Source organism: Convolutriloba macropyga, chromosome 1 (assembly GCF_964194025.1).
Source record: "Convolutriloba macropyga chromosome 1, txConMacr16.3, whole genome shotgun sequence".
Lineage (NCBI taxonomy): Eukaryota > Metazoa > Xenacoelomorpha > Acoela > Convolutidae > Convolutriloba > Convolutriloba macropyga.
Window position 1 is genome coordinate 17546684 of NC_134468.1, and position 20201 is coordinate 17566884.

Genomic DNA, 20201 nt, shown 5'->3' on the forward strand with positions numbered 1-20201 from the left:
CTACATTGCACCATATGCCATCAAGTGTGAAAAGAACTGAAGAATGAAACGCGTTTGTTTGTATTTTTTTTTATTACCTGAAATATTTTTATTTTTGATTATTTTGAGCGTGTTATTTATGAGCTGAAGCGTGCTATGTTTGATTGAAGTTAGTTTCCGCTTTGTTTTCCTCTTTTTGCTTGCGTTTATTTCCCATCAATGGCATAAATATGCTTCACAAGAATTTTGACGTTAATTTTTACCTTTCCTAATAATTGGATAACATCAAAAACAAACGCTTTATTGGTATCTTTTGTCTCTTAATCTGCGCTATACAAACGTGCAAACTTGTAGCTTGCAGAAAAATAATCGAAATTAGCATCATTATTTCTATTTGCCATTTTTAAATGCTGTTTTGGGGAGACATGCTTGCGGCTAAAATGAAAAAGGACTAAAAGTTGGTCTATGAAATATAGCTTTTTCGTTGTGAATATGCGCTTGAATTATTAATTATTTCATTGACCTATTACAATATCTCTTATCAATTACGCAAAAATGATGAACTGCACTAGTCCAAGAACAGTTCGCTCCATGTCGTTGCGGTCCAGACGGAAACCGACAATGGTGCGTGCCACTGGAAGTTTCCATACTGCGGTCTCTTTGGACAATCCTGGGTGCGCTGGTGAATTTAATCGGGACTCTTCTTTTGGAAGTGATAGCAGGCGAATTTCGTCCTACTTTGGAAGCCTGGATCGCAGGACTTTAAGGTATGTGTGTTGTCACCCTAAAGAAGGTAAGAAAGTTTTGGGTGTCAGTTGGATCCTGTGCAAATTCAAAGAGCATCATATGAAATATGATGTAACCATTGACTATCGCAGAAATAATCCAAATCAGTTAAATCGACGGAAAAAACAGTGTCTTGTTGCCTGGTTTTCGTGAACTTCAGTGTAATGTGGTGACAGGAAATAGTGGATCACAGTGCTCGTTGTAGAAAACGATGTAGTTTGCGAAGGATCTGTGTGTTATTTAGCTACCAATCAATACATAGTCAATTTTTCATTTTTTAAACCTTTGTATATTGTGTTGTACGCATTTTATCTCACGAAATTTATTGAAATTTAATTTATTGGATCTTTGAAATATAGTTTGATGACGATGTCAACTTTACTAGCTTTAATTGCTCTCGAACGACGTCTGAGGCAGTTATTGTAGTGTGTGTCTGCTGTGCACAATTGTTTTTCAATCCTTTTTGTTCTAGAGGATACTTCGCTCGCTTGATCTATTTGACTTCTCGAGTGACTTCCAACGCTTGACTTCGTGGTATGTGTTCTCATTCAGATTTAAGTAGCTTTTAATTCACAGCAGTTTACCATTAAAAATTACACTCAAAAGAGCACTGAAATTATTGGTGACCCCATCCCCCCTCTACGTCTTAACAGTGATCGAAAAGTAACTTTCAGATAAATTGTACGAGGGTACAATCTCACCTCCTCACTGCTGAATACAAATAAATCAAGCCCCTCTGAAGCCCCTCTTCGAATTCGTCAATGCGTAAAAGGTTGAATCTCTTGTTTACACTGCTCAGCCATCAGAAATCACTATCAAAATTAATCGAACCATGCTGTTATCGCAAACATTGTGTTTTCACATCTATAATTCCTTCGAAGAGATCAAAATGTGTGCGTTTGAGGAGCGGAGTTCCCTTGCTTCGTTTGTCCATAAATAGACCTGTACGAAGAAATTCGGTTTGCTCATTCCGTTCGCATAGGACATTTATTATGATAAGGGCAGTGCTATAAGAGTGCCCGCAAATTTATCCGATTTTCTTGCCTTTTCTATTACATATATCGTGTTACCGGAACCGACAAAATGGTAAACAAAAGTATCGAAGTTTGATTAGTATGGTTTTTAAGTTCGTTGTGCTTTGGGAAATGGGCCCCATTTTTGATTGGCAATGCCATTTCAAAATTTATGCCCTGAACGCCTCTTTTTAACTAGAGGTATTTTATGTTCTATGGAGTTGTTCACATACTAATCCGCTTTTGGCTGTTTTGTCCTACTTTTCTGGTTTTTTTGTAGTTTCGTTATAATTTTTAGAAAAAAATCTTTCAAAATTTTTAATTTCAATTTCGTGTTATATTTAGTACAATTAGTTTTTTTGAAGTTAATTCATTGCAATTCATTGGAAATTTGTTTCACAAGTGCAGTTTTAACAATATTTGGTCCAACATTTTGTTCAGAAATGGGGTAATATATATGCGAGGTTGGCGTTTTTTCTTCTACAGTCAAATTTTCAATTTTGTTTACGCATGGTAGAGAAAAAAGAAAGACACCATTTTGTAGACCTCAGGATCTAGTTTCGTTTTTTGTAAAAAAATTATCAGAAGTTTAAAAAAATGGGAACTCTGGAATTTTCGAAGGGAAAAATTTTGAAGGAAAAAACAGAGAGGTATCTTAAACGAAGGAAAAAAGGGGGTGACAGACCCCATCGAAATTTGAGATAGAAACAAACGATAAACATTTTAGTGAAATGTAGGTTGAATGGAGATTTTTCAATAATGCTTTACAGTTTCCAGCCTAAAAATTAACAAATTAAACTCTACGACCGAAAATTTCCAAAAGATAAATAATTTTGCTTTTTTCTCACTATTTTTTTCTCCGTCTTTGTTTTGTGCTGGTTACAAACTATTGTACGCGCATTTTTTTCTCTGTATTGAAAAGATATTTGGATAACTGTAGACTTCAGGCAATTTAGAGCTCTCAAAAAATCAACTTTGAAAATGTAAAACTCAAAGCATAATTTTTTTCTAAACTCTTGTTGTTTTTGCAAACAATTGTTTAATCAGAACTAACCAATTGAGTAATTTCAAAACGCTTACAAAAACCAGAAGCATGAAACGAACATCCAATCAACCAAATTCATAATTGAAAAACGAAGGAAATCTTTTCTTATCTTTTTTATTTGAATTCTTTTTACTTTCAGAGCATGTAATTAGAACTAATCATTAATATCATGAAACAAATGTATTTGAAAATTCGTTCCTGTAAATTGATAAGCTAAATCCTTTATTCATTGCAAAAATCTTTATATGAAAAATAAAATTTTTTGAAAGAAGACGAAATAAATTTCTCTTTTTCAGTTCTCAAAGGAATAAAATATCATATTTCTTTAAAAATACTCTTACTTACAAGAGGGAAAAGGCCGGAACATTAAATTGGCTGAAAACCAATGTTTCTCAAAGCTACAAAATAAGAGGTTGTGTGAACAGCTTTCGACGTTCCTTTACATAATGGAAACACCTAGAAGCATAGAGCAAAAACTGTCAGAAGTTTAAAAAAGTTAGAAATTTACTCAAGTTGGAAAATTTTCCTAAACAGTCTGGTTTCAAATGTTTACAAAACTAAAAATGTATTTATTATTTCTGGCTCTTGAGATGTCTGCGTTTTTTAAAAAAAACAATTGGGAGGATTACGCTCATTAAACATCAAAAATGAAGAAACATTTTGGAAATGATTCAAAATGTTTTTTTCAGACTTTACTGTCAACTTTACTATTAACAATACAAATGTCACAATAAATCCAGACCTAGTTCTTCAGAAAAAACACAACAATTAATACGCAAACAAACGGCGAGGGACATTGTGTAAATATCAGTGCCACAAAGAAAAGGTTAAGCTTTCTTCTTTTGGGTGGCGAGGTATGTGTATTTGTTTGTGTGTGTGTGTGTTTGGCTGTGTGCGCGCACCTCTATGGGTTTATGTATGTGTGCACGTATCTCAATGTGTGTTTTATGTGTATAGGAGAGAAAGAGAGAGAGAGAGAAAGAGTTCGTGTGAGAAAAATACTTCAACTGTTAGTCACAAATATGTGCAGAGAGCCAAAACTGGAAGAAATCATGAAAAATTAGAATTGCTTAAAATTCGGTACAAAATGCGAATTTAAAAGTGTAATTGCAAGACTTGCGTTTTTAAATCTCGCTGATAACACGTCTGCGAGGTTTTGAAAAACTAGTTGGCCTCTTATACTCTCGAAACATAAAAGATGACACAAAATGACACTTCGAAAACCTGCAAAGAGTTCAGTTCAGATGTAACTCTCAGTTTTACTATTACCGATACAATTGCCTAAAAGAGAGTCCACACATAATTGTCAGAAAAAAAACAGTCAACTCAAATATAAACTGTGACGAGTTCTCAGTACTGATAAGATAGATGCCATAGAGATAATTTTAAACAATTTTTTGGTATTGATTTGCATTCGTGTTGTGTGCGCCATTGTGTGAGTGTTCTTATGGGTGCGGGTTTCTTGTGTGTGTGGTATGTATGTGAGAGAAGGAACGAGGGATGGTAAGTATGAGACAGATGGTGCTTTCAAATGTTAGACACATAGAGGAAGAGTGCAGAAAATGTCAGAAAGGAAAAAATAAATCTTTCCTACAAATTGCGGCTTAAATTTTGCCCAATACGAAAACTGTTTTAAAATCTCGCTGACAACAGTTTTGCATGTCCCGTTGTGTTCATGAGTTACCTAAATTGATAAAAACTTTAAAATGTACAATTGCTTCGTACACTTTAAATTGTCGAAAATCTTTAACTATGCATCTGTAATTATGATTTTACTGTCAACTTTACTATTAACGATACAAATGTCACAATAAGTCCAGACCTAATTCTTCAGAAAAAACTCAACAATTAATACACAAACAAACGGTGAGGGACATTGTATAAATATCAGTGTCACAAAGAAAAGGTTAAGCTTTCTTCTTTGGGGCGAGGTATGTATTTGTGTTTATGTGTGTGTGTGTTTGGCTGTGTGCGCGCACCTGTGTGGGTTTATGTATGGGTGCACGTATCTCAATGTGTGTTTTTTGTGTGTAGGAGAGAAAGAGAGAGAGAGAGAGAAAGAGTTCGTGTGAGAAAAATACTTCAACTGTTAAACACAAATATGTGCAGAGAGCCAAAACTGGCAGAAATCATGAAAAATTAGAATTGCTTAAAATTCGCTACGAAATGCGAATTTAAAAGTGTAATAGCAAGACTTGTGTTTTTAAATCTCGCTGATAACACGTCTGCGAGGTTTTGAAAAACTAGTTGGCCTCTTATACTCTCGAAACATAAAAGATGACACAAAATGACACTTCGAAAACCTTCAAAGAGTTCAATTCAGATGTAACTCTGTTTTACTATAACCGATACAATTGCCTAAAAGAGTCCACACATAATTGTCAGAAAAAACAGTCAACTCAAATATAAACTGTGACGAGTTCTGAGTACTGATTAGCCATAGAGATAATTTTAAACAATTTTCTTTGGTAGTGATTTGCATTCGTGTTGTGTGCGCCATTGTGTGGGTGTTTTTATGGGTGCGAGTTTCTTGTGTGTGTGGTATGTATGTGAGAGAGGGAACGAGGGATGGTTAATATGAGACAGATGGTGCTTTCAAATGTTAGACACATAGAGGAAGAGTGCAGAAAATGTCAGAAAGGAAAAAATAAATCTTTCCTACAAATTGCGGCTTAAATTTTGCCCAATACGAAAACTCTGTTTTAAAATCTCGCTGACAACAGTTTTGCATGTCCCGTTGTGTTCATGAGTTACCTAAACTGATAAAAACTTTAAAAAGTACAATTGCTTTGTACACTTTAAATTGTCGAAAAATCTTTAACTATGCATCTGTAATTATGATTTTACTGTCAACTTTACTATCAACGATACAAATGTCACAATAAATCCAGACCTAATTCTTCAGAAAAATTTCAACAATTAATACACAAACAAACGCTGAGGGACATTGTATAAATATCAGTGCCACAAAGAAAAGGTTAAGCTTTCTTCTTTTGGGTGCCGAGGTATGTATTTGTGTTTGTGTGTGTGTGTGTGTTTGGTTGTGTGCGCGCACCTGTGTGGGTTTATGTATGGGTGCACGTATCTCAATGTTTGTTTTATGTGTGTAGGAGAGAAAGAGAGAGAGAGAAAGAGTTCGTGTGAGAAAATACTTCAACTGTTAGACACAAATATGTGCAGAGAGCCAAAACTGGCAGAAATCATGAAAAATTAGAATTGCTTAAAATTCGCTACGAAATGCGAATTTAAAAGTGTAATAGCAAGACTTGTGTTTTTAAATCTTGCTGATAACACGTCTGCGAGGTTTTGAAAAACTAGTTGGCCTCTTATACTCTCGAAACATAAAAGATGACACAAAATGACACTTCGAAAACCTTCAAAGAGTTCAATTCAGATGTAACTCTCAGTTTTACTATAACCGATACAATTGCCTAAAAGAGTCCACACATAATTGTCAGAAAAAAACAGTCAACTCAAATATAAACTGTGACGAGTTCTGAGTACTGATTAGCCATAGAGATAATTTTAAACAATTTTTTTTGGTAGTGATTTGCATTCGTGTTGTGTGCGCCATTGTGTGGGTGTTTTTATGGGTGCGAGTTTCTTGTGTGTGTGGTATGTATGTGAGAGAGGGAACGAGGGATGGTTAGTATGAGACAGATGGTGCTTTCAAATGTTAGACACATAGAGGAAGAGTGCAGAAAATGTCAGAAAGGAAAAAATAAATCTTTCCTACAAATTGCGGCTTAAATTTTGCCCAATACGAAAACTCTGTTTTAAAATCTCGCTGACAACAGTTTTGCATGTCCCGTTGTGTTCATGAGTTACCTAAATTGATAAAAACTTTAAAATGTACAATTGCTTCGTACACTTTAAATTGTCGAAAAATCTTTAACTATGCATCTGTAATTATGATTTTACTGTCAACTTTACTATTAACGATACAAATGTCACAATAAATCCAGACCTAATTCTTCAGAAAAATTTCAACAATTAATACACAAACAAACGGTGAGGGACATTGTATAAATATCAGTGCCACAAAGAAAATGTTAAGCTTTCTTCTTTTGGGTGGCGAGGTATGTATTTGTGTTTGTGTGTGTGTGTGTGTTTGGCTGTGTGCGCGCACCTGTGTGGGTTTATGTATGGGTGCACGTATCTCAATTTGTGTTTTATGTGTGTAGGAGAGAAAGAGAGAGAGAGAGAGAAAGAGTTCGTGTGAGAAAAATACTTCAACTGTTAGACACAAATATGTGCAGAGAGCCAAAACTGGCAGAAATCATGAAAAATTAGAATTGCTTAAAATTCGCTACGAAATGCGAATTTAAAAGTGTAATAGCAAGACTTGTGTTTTTTAATCTCGCTGATAACACGTCTGCGAGGTTTTGAAAAACTAGTTGGCCTCTTATACTCTCGAAACATAAAAGATGACACAAAATGACACTTCGAAAACCTTCAAAGAGTTCAATTCAGATGTAACTCTCAGTTTTACTATAACCGATACAATTGCCTAAAAGAGTCCACACATAATTGTCAGAAAAAAACAGTCAATTCAAATATAAACTGTGACGAGTTCTGAGTACTGATTAGCCATAGAGATAATTTTAAACAATTTTCTTTGGTGGTGGGTTTGCATTCGTGTTGTGTGCGCCATTGTGTGGGTGTTTTTATAGGTGCGAGTTTCTTGTGTGTGTGGTATGTATGTATGTGAGAGAGGGAACGAGGGATGGTTAGCATGAGACAGATGGTGCTTTCAAATGTTAGACACATAGAGGAAGAGTGCAGAAAATGTCAGAAAGGAAAAAATAAATCTTTCCTACAAATTGCGGCTTAAATTTTGCCCAATACGAAAACTCTGTTTTAAAATCTCGCTGATAACAGTTTTGCATGTCCCGTTGTGTTCATGAGTTACCTAAATTGATAAAAACTTTAAAATGTACAATTGCTTCGTACACTTTAAATTGTCGAAAAATCTTTAACTATGCATCTATAATTATGATTTTACTGTCAACTTTACTATTAACGATACAAATGTATAAAAAATAAATCTTTCCTACAAATTGCGGCTTATAATTTGTCCAATACGAAAACTCTGTTTTAAAATCTCGCTGACAACAGTTTTGCATGTCCCGTTGTGTTCATGAGTTACCTAAATTGATAAAAACTTTAAAATGTACAATTGCTTCGTACACTTTAAATCGTCGAAAAATCTTTAACTATGCATCTATAATTATGAAGAATGTTTTTGGAAACATTGTAATAATTCGGGGAGAAGACTCTCCTACTTTTTGGTCTTGTTTGCCGTATTAATGGATTGCCGAGTACGATTATGTTTATGAAATTTACATTTTTTAAAAACAATTTACAGGATTCCAAGATCTTTTTAAGATCTAGTTAAGAAACCTTATAAATTACCGGACTATCAATCCACTGTTTGCCTAACTGTATTTAAAGACATTACTGTTGCAATTACTGTAAAATCAGTTGAAAATAAGGAAAAAAAATGATTAAGAATACTTCTGATCAGCATTTTGTATTTGCACGACCACCCATTTACCGGTTCGCTTAATAGTTTATCTCAGCTTAGTCACTTGAAGCTCTTGAAACGATTTAGCAATTGTTTAAATACTGCCAATTTTACACTACTTCGATGAAGAGCATGTTCTTCCGAAATAAATTGATTTATGAGTTAATGAATATATGGAATACTTGCTGCCTTTCAATTGTTTTCGTGACACTTTTTGTTTCCTAGAAAGTCTGCTGGCTGTTGTTTTATGAATAATTTTTTATTGATACCTTATTAAGAGATCTATGTTTCTCTGCTGCTCTAATTTTACTACTGAGAATTTTTAAAATGAACTCAACGATTTCATTTTTCAAAAAAATAGATTTATCTTTTAGAGTTTGTAAATACCGATTAACGAACTTAATCAATCTCGTGTTTACAGATAATATGTAAACAGTTCAAGAAAGTTTTGGTATGTGCAGTTTTTTTGTTAGTCGATTAAAATTTGCTAATTTAAGTGAATTTGATATGTTTCGGTTAAGTTCACCGCGTGTTCGACGCAAAACTACTAAAAATCTCAAATTAGGTTCTTGTTCTCACGGAAAAGCAAGAAGTTTTTAAAATATTACCTCCCAGTAAATTTTTTCAGATGTCATCCATTTTTTTCTGGTGTCCAAGTTGACCCTAAATTAAGCTTCATATGGGGATTTTTCTCAATGCACGAGGTTGAAACAAATGTTTTGGTTATCTCTTAACTAACCTATTGTTGTTACCAAATCTATTTTGATTATCAATATGCAAATTTGGATTGATTAATGTCCTCTCGTGCATTTGTGAGTTTATGATGGCTGATCAAGTTTAAAAAAAAACAATTTTCGGAGCAATTTAGGGAAAGCAATCCGACTGTTCTGGAAGAATTTAAGTAAAAGGCCATGAATTGGGAGACATATGTTCTTCAATATGGGTGGGTTGATAAATCAATATGACAACGAAACAACCCTAGCTATGCAAGTACCTAATAGCTATGAAGAAGTAAAGCATAGTAGATAAAATGGGTCACACATTTTGGCGAGCAACACTATTCCAAAGTGACCATTGATGCATTGAAAGTGGCAAGTATGCGAAACAGAAGAAGCCTATCAACCTTTTGACGAACAGGAAACTACCGTTTAGCCCTTTTATTTCCTTAGTCTTACATTCTCTCTTCTTGTTGTATCGCCGTTAAACTCGTACCGTAATTCCTACCAGTATACAAAAGCTGAGAGAACAAAGATCACAGACCACTCTTGTAGCTTTTTATGTGTCACGACGAAACGAATGGACTAATTGGCGAGTATAATCAGAGAAAGCTGTTAATATGAATTGGAAAATCTTCCAAATACTCCATAGTGAAGCCTAGCGTGAGGAGGATTGCAATACAAACAACTTGAGCAGATACTCATGTCACGACTGCAGTGCGTGCACACAGGAGACCAGATGTTGCATCCAATTTTTTCGACATCGAATTTTGTCGAACAATGAAGCAAATCATTGTTCGACAGTGATCTTAGAGCAACCGCAGAGATTAGTTTGACCGAATTGAGGATTTGATGAGCCGCTTCCTTTGCTGATTTTGGCGACCAGATCAAACAATCAGCAATTTCAACAATCAGTCACATTTCCACGTATTATATTATTGTTCCGACCCACAGTGGTACCATTAGAAAGCTTGTCGAGCGTAGAATTTCAAAAAGATTTTGATTTTCATTTTTCCGAGGAATTACGGAAGTTAATAGTTTTGAGAACGTTAGCCTAACTTGCCTTGTTTTGTTCACCTTTTTCGTAAATTTTGCTTAAATTGTGATCAATTTTTGCTTAAAAATGACAAAATTGTTAACTTTAGTGTCATTGGTTTTACATTTAAATTTAAAAGGGAGTTGGTGAATTGTTTGAACCAACTGTTTTGACTGAATTTCCGGCTAAATTAAAAAAAAATCAGTAATATTTTTTTCTTATAAAACGGCATTAATTGTTCCTATTCGGCCTTTTGTCCAGATTGACCAGTATTGTAGACATGAAAAAAGCTGACATAATCTTCGTTTACTCAGATATGAGCTTATTGTGCCTCCGGTTCATGAAGTTTTCTGAAAATAACATTATTGTGGTGTTTCTCTAATTTAAACCGATATTTTTGTGAACCGCATAATTTATTTTAGATGTATTGTGATTTTTAGTCTAATCGTTGATAAATGGAATGAAAAATGATTCGGATTGTATTTTTGGTCTGTCATTTTTAAAAATTTTTTCCAATTTTTTCATCCCAATTACATGCAAGTCTGTTTTCATTTTAAAATGCAATTAAAAATAGGTCCCAATTACGTTCAAATAAGGTTCCAATCAACAAATTTTGAGGGTTATTTTGGGTTGAGCACATGGTTTTTATGGGTCGGACAAATTGTTTTCGTAACGTTTTGATGAGTTCTTGAGTTTTGCCCGCATTTGATGTTCTTTTTGTAGTCTTATCACTGAGCCTAAGTAATCAAATGTTCATTTAAATTCTAAATCTCGAGGAAATTTTTTAAGAAACTATCTATTGCTTTCAGTTGATACTTAATGTTTTTTAGGTAAAAGAACTCGATAAGTATCCAAAATTGATCTAATTTTAATTTTGTAAAATTTTGGTCAATTTTCCTATTTCACTGACTTTTGGAATATTTTTCCATTAGTTTTACGCAGAATTATCAAGAACAACATCACTTTCTGTCCTAATAGTGGACTTTTTAAGTCAAACTAATCGGAATGTAATGGCTCGCTGTGTATTTTTTTTAATGCTTTTGCTTTTTTTGTTTTCTTTTGTATATGTTAGTTAGAGAACAGAATCGTTTCGATTTAAAATTTCAATTTTAAACAGATCAACTTACTTTCAATTGAAGGCAAATGAAAATAAATGAAAAAAATTATTATATTAGGCTGTAACGCCGTTTGCGAAATTTTGAGTTCTGCCTTTTTTTCGTTGTTTATTTGTAGTCTCTTCACTTATTCTCACTAATGTCATCCAATGAGCTTGATAGGCCGTTAAAAGTTGAAATATTCAAAGCTGACATAGTTTGTATTTTTATTCGAAAGCTGACAGTTGTTATCTCTTACGGCTTTAAAATATTTGTTTCCGAAAAAAGTTTTTTTGAGATTTGCCACTTTCATTCTTATTTCTGTCACATTTTAGCGTATTGTCAGCACAAAAGATACCTCATTCTTGTTCAAGTGAATTTTAGTTTGCTATTCTTTGATGTTTTATTTTTAAAATAATGGTTATTTGTGCTGATACTACAAGTTTGCTTAGCTTTTAATTTTTATTTGCCATATTCCAATTTTCGATTTTCTCTTCTGCTGTTTTGTCCAATGATCAACTTAATGGCACAATAATGAGAAGCTGTATATCTCAAGTTGGCTGTGAAAAAAAGCACAAATGATTTTTTATTTTAGTAAACAGATTGTGATTTTATAGGCTTCGGCACCGTTTCCTCGCAAAAATGAATTGTTTGATTTTTGCCTGTATTTGTTGTGTTTGTAGCTGTATAACATTCTCGATCATGATAGGTCTCAATAGCTTTGTCTGAAATCATAAAGAAAGCCATTGTATGAGTTCAGTTGATAACCGATGGCTTTCATGATTTTGAATATTTTTGTTTTCAAAAAGTGTAAAAAGTTTTTGATAAGTTCCCTTTTTTGTTTACTGTCTACTTGTTGCTCATTCTCAATAGAGACAGGTCACCTTTATTTGCTGTTGAAATGCAAGTCATTTGGATTCCTTTAATTTTTGTCTGATGCTATTTTGACTTTTCATTAATTTTAAAAATGAAGATAGACAATGAGGTTTGTTTGTAAAAATTGCTTGTTTTTTTAATTGATTTTGTGTTAATTGTCTTGTCTCTTACTCTCACTAATGTCAGGTATCATAAGCCCTCTAATGGTTTTTTGTTTAGTTTGTTTTGTGGTTTGAGCTTGAAGCGTTTTTTTTTAATATTAATTCACCAATTGTTTCGAAAGAAAAGCGATTTTTTAAAAGTTTTCTCTGTTCCCCATTTGGCGATGAAGTCTAAAACTTGTTTGAGCGGGGTCGAAACATTAAGTTCAAACGCACTTTTCTACGACTCCTTGTTCTAATCAATGCTCGTGTGGCATTATTGACTTCATTCAGAGTTGACCACCCGCGTTCTCCTACCAATAATTCAAACGCTCTATGAAGTAAAGCTATATAGAACCACATCTAACAAGAACAATTTTTAATGAAGCATATCAGTTATTTCTTGTGGCAATTTGGGTGCGAACGATTAAATATACTGATGGTCCCTAACTAAGGGAAGTATTCCAATGCTAATAAACACATCTTGAAATCAAGCGTACGTATGTGAAAATCGAGCTGCTTTTGTTTATTATTTTTTCTATAGTGTCATTTGCATGTGAAATTTAGGATCTTATCTATTCGCTCTGATGTAGTTTTTTAGAATACTTACGAGAACCAAATTCTAGCACGCTCAATCCTCAAACTGTATCTTGTAAAATTGCTTCTCTTTGAATGAAAAAAACTAGATGATCAAGCGGCGTTAAGCAATGATTCCTATTATGGTATATATAACGCTGGTACTCCATTTTGCGTCAGCCATTACGTCTTGTTTTAAATTTTGGACACAAAATTTCCACATTCGAGAATAATCCTGTTTGAATTGTTTGTATTCAGTGCGCAATTAACTAAAAGAACACAGCGACATAAACCATTTTTCTTATAATGTTACACATAACGTGAGGTGCTTCTTTTTGTTTCGTCATTAAATTCAATTTTTCTAATGGGTGTTTCTCTTGTTGACCTTTTGTTACGTACCTTAAGTGCTCCTGTTTTCCTAGCATGAATATTCAATAATGAGTAGCCATAGAAACAATAGCTCTCCTAATACACGAGCAACTTTAATTGAAAAATTGTCAATTTTTCAGTCCTCGGCAGGATTTTAAAATTGATTCGATTGCTATTCTAAGCGAAGGAGGAGGCGTGCTTAGGAAATAGTGTTTTGTTTAGGTTTGTTTATTCCAATAAGTGCTCTAGTTGCCGCTTTTAAAGCGCAGTTTCTCTTTTGTTCAACTTTTATCTCAATTCATTCAGAAATAAGTAAATAAACGAAGCGTCTGATAACAGATTTTATTTATTTCAGCTTTTGTTCACTTTTCACGTACTAGTTTTTTTTGCTGTATTGGATTATATTTGAGTGGAGAATTTGTGAAAGAGTCTTGTGTGTATTTGAACGTGGTTTGCTAATCTTGCGTATGTTGATGGATCCAGGTTGTCATATCGGTGACACTTTGACAGGTCTGGGTGGATACTTTGCCATCCAGCCGTATTCCTGGCATACTTTCCATTGTTCCCCACATTTGTACTATTCCATCCATCCAACTTATCAATACTCAACTCAAAATTCAAATTGGGAATACAAATTTGCTGCTTTTGAATGTACTGATTTGCTGCAGTGTACTATATAGGTATATTACACTATCTATCATTCATTTTACTATCTTCATTAAGCAACTCAAGTGTGCGGTGTTACATGTTAGAAAGCAGAGTGATGTGGAATAATTTCGGTGATGTTCATTTTTAATTAAAATGGAAATTCTAACCTTTCTCACTTGGAAATAATGACTTCTTCTAGTTAATGGAGTCGTGGGAAGGGGGTGGTAGGTAACCCGCGGCAGGGCACAGGAGCTCCTCTCCGGGACGGACGAACAAGCGCGGTGGCTGTGCCTCCCGTGGCTTGATCTTTTTTCCTCCTTTTCCATTTCCTAACTGAGTCTTGCCTCCATTTTGGTGACTTCCTAGTTGCTCTCTCGTTACTAGAGTAATCCTAGAACTACTGCATTACACTACAACTACAATACTACATCTATTTCTACTTCTACATTGACAATGCTATATATGTGCATTCTATTTCTGTATAATTAGTTAATCAAATCTATCCTGCTTGTCAATTATTCTGTCATATGAGGGTGAAGTTTACTGGTGCCTATTAATTCAAACTGCTTTTCATGCCGCAATTTTTATCGCATTTATTAATCATCCCGTTATGATATATTTATTCCTTTACTGCCGTTCTTCATCCGTAAACTCAATTGTTTGCTGAACATTTTAATGCAACTTTTGTTCCGATCAACGTCTAATTGCAAAGGATCAAAATGCTGCACGCGATATTTTTTTGCCTCCATAGTATTACCCGTTTTTTTTTCCAGTGCAACAATGTTTTGAGCTAAGCTCTCATTTTTTGACATGAACATTTTTTTGTTGTTTGGGAATGTTTAGGGTGAATTCGTATGTAATGTAACAAGACGGCTTGTATTTCGACAATTTCTATTTTTGTACATATAGATCAATCAATACAAAAGATTTAATGCGCGACAAATTAAAAAAGTTTGAAATTAATTTTGCATTTTTTGTTCTGCGGTGATGGGTTCTTTATTTCGGTTGTGCAATCAACTTTGAGTCAACTGGAGAAGGTCTGTTTTAAAATCAACCAAATGTCCTTGCTGGTTTTTAAATTGCTGGTTTCCGTCACAAATTGTTCATACGTGAAAAAATCGGCTAACCGGAATAGCATAAAACCGGCCAATAACTGGTTTTTATTTACATGTTTTTGATATTTGAATGTAAAACACAAGAAGGTCTATAGATTTTCTCATAAATCCAACTGCTAATCAAAATGGAACCCTAGGAGCAGCGCAAACATAAGTCTCTTTAAAGATGAATTAAGAGGGTTGAAGAAGAAAAATAAAAAAAAAGATTTCGTCTTTCGTTTCCTTTCTTGTAGTTCTTTTTTTGAATGTCTCTTAAAGAGCCCATTCTTTTTTCAGAGTTTTAAGTCTTATAATACATAAAATGATAGAGGTTTATAATGAGGAAGGATAAAAGTTTTTAGCAAGACAATTAGCAACATTCTGCGCAAACCTTTTTTTAGGTAAATATGACGTTCAGGTTTTCCGGTAGTTCAACCGTAATTGAGTTTGTTTTGGTTTGAAGCAAAAATATATTGTTGATATTTTTACGTTAAACGAATTTGTTGGTCAATCTGACACCAATGGAGTTCTGTTCTTAAAATCTAAAGTTAATTGTAACATCAGGAAAAATCATCAGACTATAGAATTGAAAAAATGTTTTTCTCCTCAACACATTGTTTTCTGCTGTTCTTGTCTCAATTATCCCGTTTTTGGTCAAATCTGTCGTTTCTAATTAAATAATTTATCAAATGAAATATGCCAGATGGGTTCGAGGTTTATCGTAGGTGCCCACAGTTTTTAACAAAAATCAGTTGTTTTCCTTTTTAGAGAATAAAAAAGACTTTTGATCTCCGTGTCTCTTAACTCAAAAAAGTTAAGATTAAAAATGTGAAGTTGAGTTAAGAGACGCGGAGATCAAAAGTCTTTTTTATTCTCTAAAAAGGAAAACAACTGATTTTTGTTAAAAACTGTGGGCACCTACGATAAACCTCGAACCCATCTGGCATATTTCATTTGATAAATTATTTAATTAGAAACGACAGATTTGACCAAAAACGTGATAATTGAGACAAGAACAGCAGAAAACAATGTGTTGAGGAGAAAAACATTTTTTCAATTCTATAGTCTGATGAGTTTTCCTGATGTTACAATTAACTTTAGATTTTAAGAACAGAACTCCATTGGTGTCAGATTGCCCAACAAATTCGTTTAACGTAAAGATATCAACAATATATTTTTGCTTCAAACCAAAACAAACTCAATTACGGTTGAACTACCGGAAAACCTGAACGTCATATTTACCTAAAAAAGGTTTGCGCAGAATGTTGCTAATTGTCTTGCTAAAAACTTTTATGTTAATAAAAGAAAAAAAGAATGATTTGCCCATTTTTTTGCCGTCAAATGAACTATATTCCGATTGAGGGGCCCTTACTCGCACGCTAAATAATTTGTTCGAGATGCCAGAACTAATTTGTTCAAGATGCCAGAAATTTTCAACTTTTTGTGCCGTTTCCTTTTTCTCTAGAATTGGTTTTTGTAATTTTTTACATCAAAACTGTTCCAGGTTTTCTATTTGGATACGGCTTTTGACAAATGGAACTATGGAAACGAGTTATAAGGCGAAAATTTTTCATTAAAGATTTCAAAGAGAACAAAGAGAAAGAAATTTTATGTTTTTCATTTAGATAAAGTTTTTCAATTTCAAATAAATTGAGAATCTAGTGAACTACAAGAAAGTAGAAGCCTAATATTGGAATAAAATAAAAGAAAAAGTTCACAAAAAATGAAGCGAACGCTTGTTCTTGTTTTTTTTTTGGCTTTTGGCTGCTTACTTATATTCGTTTGTTTTGAAACAAGTTTGATTAATCGAATATAATTATAGTTATATGATTTAATGACAATTTTTCTAACAACAATACTATAATTTAATTTAATAATTTTTTTCAACCCCATCTCCAAAGCTAACTTTTTTTTCTGTTTTTGTTGTTGTTTCAATTTTTTTAAAGCAGCTCTCATTTTCCAACCGGCACTAAAATTTACAGCTCTTTTAATTAAAACCAAAACGAAACGTTAAAGGGTACAGAATGACGCTTCTTTTTTTCTCTACGATGCGTAAAGAAAAACTGAAAAGTTAACTGAGGAAATAGTATTCTGCTGTGTTTCAGGTTTTCCTTCTTCTTTTCTGTCATTTTTTGAGGGACTTTAAATTGACAAAAACGGGTTCTAAGAACTATAGGGCCTACTTATATAATGATTAAAAATGATGCAAAAAATATTTCGATGAGTTGAAAATTGAGTTCTAATACTGATTGATAGATTTATTCTATGTCCGAGTTCATCTTCAGGATCCATTCCTGAAATGGAAATTTTAAATCCGGCGCTGAGATGACTCCTCAAATTTGAACTGTTTGATTTGAAAAGTATGCATACAACTCAATTTGCGGAAGTGTTTCATTATTTGTGGAAATATGGCGCTCAGAATCTCAGGCGACTAGTTGAGTGTTCTTTTTCAGCTAAGTACGTGGCTAATGAGGAACTTTGAAAACACAATAATCTCATTTTTGTGATAGTTTTGTTTAATTGTAACAAAGCGTTTCGCTAATTGTGAACAGAAACAGCAAATTTGCGTCTCTGTTTCTCCTTTCTTTTCATCTCTAATTTGGTTCAAATTTACAGAGCAGTAATGGAGAGCCTTAAACCGTGCATATATGGTATTAACCGAAGCCAGTGTTAAGACTATTGATTTTTTCACATCTTCGTTTACAGTTTTTCAGACAAACGAAATGGCTATCTACTTTTGATTTTTGCAATATTTTGCATTTGCTCCTTGATATGAGCTCCTTTTTAAGATGATTCGACCCACCTAATTTTTGTTGCGGCAATTTTGGCTCATGTACTTAAACTCAGGATACTCTTTGAGCGTGATTGAGCATGGACTCAATTTAAAACGCGCAAAGCAGAAATTATTTTTCTGTAATTAATTTGTAATGCAGAATTTTATTATTACCCGGTTTGGGCTCGCAGCAAATCCAATCAATGGATCAAAGAAATCTCATAAAAAGTCAATCAATGGGTCATCGATGGTTCATTTCCACTTTTTCTCTGATCATAGAAAATCCATTGATGGGATTTCACTGAGTCATGGAAAATCCATCGAAAATTGGTTGGAAAAACGTCAGAATTGGTCGGAAAAACGTCAAAAATAGGTCCGAAAAACGTCAAAATTGTTGGGGAAAAACATCAAGCCACATACCCCCCAGCCACATAACATTCTGACATCAATGCGCACCTGACCCCCACCCCACCTCCCCAACTACTTGCATATCAAATAGAGTATAGATAACTACGCATATATGCACCCCCCACCTTGGCACGGTTTGGTGAACTCATCCTCCCCCCCCCCCCCCCCCCCCACCTTTTCGCCCCCACCTACTTGCATTAATGTCACATAGAGTCTGAGGAACTACGCATATATGCATATATCCACTCCCCCACCTTGGCACGTTTTGGTGAATATATCCCCCCCCCCCCCCAGGTTGGTGAACATTGCCCCTCACGCACGTGCCAAAACTTAACGTATTACATTACAAAATAGGGCTGAATTAAGGACACGTTACATTAAAAACATTCTATACGCTATATTTGACTAATTCGAAATTTTCTTTCGAAATAGTACCTGCTTTTATTTTCATGAATAACTATGATCCGTCGATGGATTTATGAATTTACTCTATTCCAACGATGGATTTGAACTTTTCCTGAAATATCTATGATCCTTTGATGGGATTCACTCGGAGCCCAACCCGGGTAAGCAAAATAGTGGGGAAAGCAAAATAAAATTTCTCATTGCTTCTGTTATTTATGAATTTTGGGATAGTTCCCGGGTAATCAATTTTTCTGTCGTCTAAATTTTTCATTGTTCTGACCCACTTGTTTGGGGAGGAACTGTATTCTTAAATGGACTTTTTGTTCAGTCAATTTTGACCGATCGATATATTAATCGTAGAGAATTGAAACTGGTATTTTTAGAAAGCCCGTCCAGCGTAGAATGTGGAATTAAAAAGTTTTTTTCAATTTTCGTTTTTACAGGGAGTTATCGAGCTTTAAATATATGTGAATAGCAGAAGGAGCTCCGTTGTTTTCATTTACATTTTCCGTATTTCTTGACTAAATTTTTATTTTTGCAACAATTTGTTAAAATTGTTAACAACGATGTTATTGGTTTCACTTATAAGTGTAGAAGAGTCTTGTCGCTTGGTTTTATCGGACTCTTTTGGTTAAAATTGCTAATTTTTTTTCATTTTCAAGCTTTTTTTAATCGAAATTGGCTGCAATTGAGTTTTTATCTCTCTTTCTTTAAATATGCCGGAAGTAGAGACCGAACATCTGCTGTCACAATCTTGGAAAACTCCTCAAAAAGCTCGTAGTTTTTACTTCCTATAGGAGTCTTCTGGAATTACAATTTTGCAGGTTATTTGAAAAATTAAATCAATAAAGATACAAAATACATCAATTATTTTTGGTTCATTGAAATATTTCATTTGCTGTTTGGTCTAATTTGCAAACTTCTGGAACAATAAATTATTGTTGTTGGTCGAGTAGCAAATCACGGCTAGATTTTGACTCATCTTAGATTCTTACCATCAATCATTGTTCAAATTGTATTGGGCCGTGGTCTTTTCAATTTTTTTTGCAATTTCGTTTTTATATTGATGACTGACAAGAATGTTTTCAAACCAAGGCTAAATTTTTAACAGATCCTATTCACTACCAAATGAGGCCGAAAAAATAATCATTTTATCTTCAGATAATGGCTCGCGGTTTTTTTTGGCTTTGACTATGTCTTTTCGTGAATTTTAATTGATTGATTTTCATTTTCCTTCAATTGTCATTCTTTTGCTAGCCTCATGATTTTGCTTTATGAATCAATGATCGGATTGGATTTTTTGGAGCTGGAGACAAACTCATACAACGCGTTCTGTTTCTATCTGAGATCTCATGACTTTGAGTTTATATGTTTTGAAAAAAATGTCAGTTAGTTTTTGAACTTGCCATTTTTTATCCTTTTTCTGTCCACATGTAGCTCAGTCTCAATAACGGCGAATCTTATTCCAAGTGAAGTACCAAAACAGTTTATAGTTGCTTCATAGTAAACCAATTTGTGCGTATTTGTGGTTGTTTGTTCCTTTTCGAATCGTCACTATAAGGAAAACTCCAATTGAAAGAAGGCGCAAAAAATTTGTAAGGAATTCGTTCTATAGCTTATGGTTTTGATGGCTGCGATACCCTTCTCTGGTGATATATTTTGTTTATTTGTTGTTCTTTTGTTTTCATACGGCATACTCTTGACAACCAAAGCCCC

General features: G+C 33.9%; 1 protein-coding gene across 2 annotated transcripts in view; it reads left to right on the forward strand.

Annotated features, from left to right (window-relative positions):
• The first annotated feature begins 235 nt into the window (after window positions 1-235).
• Window positions 236-20201, forward strand: part of LOC142335874 (dystrobrevin beta-like) — a 203811-nt gene continuing 183845 nt past the window's right edge. Inside the window, exon 1 of one of the 2 annotated variants that reach the window (XM_075384249.1) lies at window positions 236-746. In XM_075384249.1, coding sequence (XP_075240364.1) covers window positions 535-746 — 212 coding nt within the window. In that variant the 5' untranslated portion in view covers window positions 236-534. Of the gene's footprint in view, window positions 747-13973; window positions 14464-20201 lie in introns of those variants that run through there. The other variant, XM_075384233.1, reaches the window with a different exon arrangement.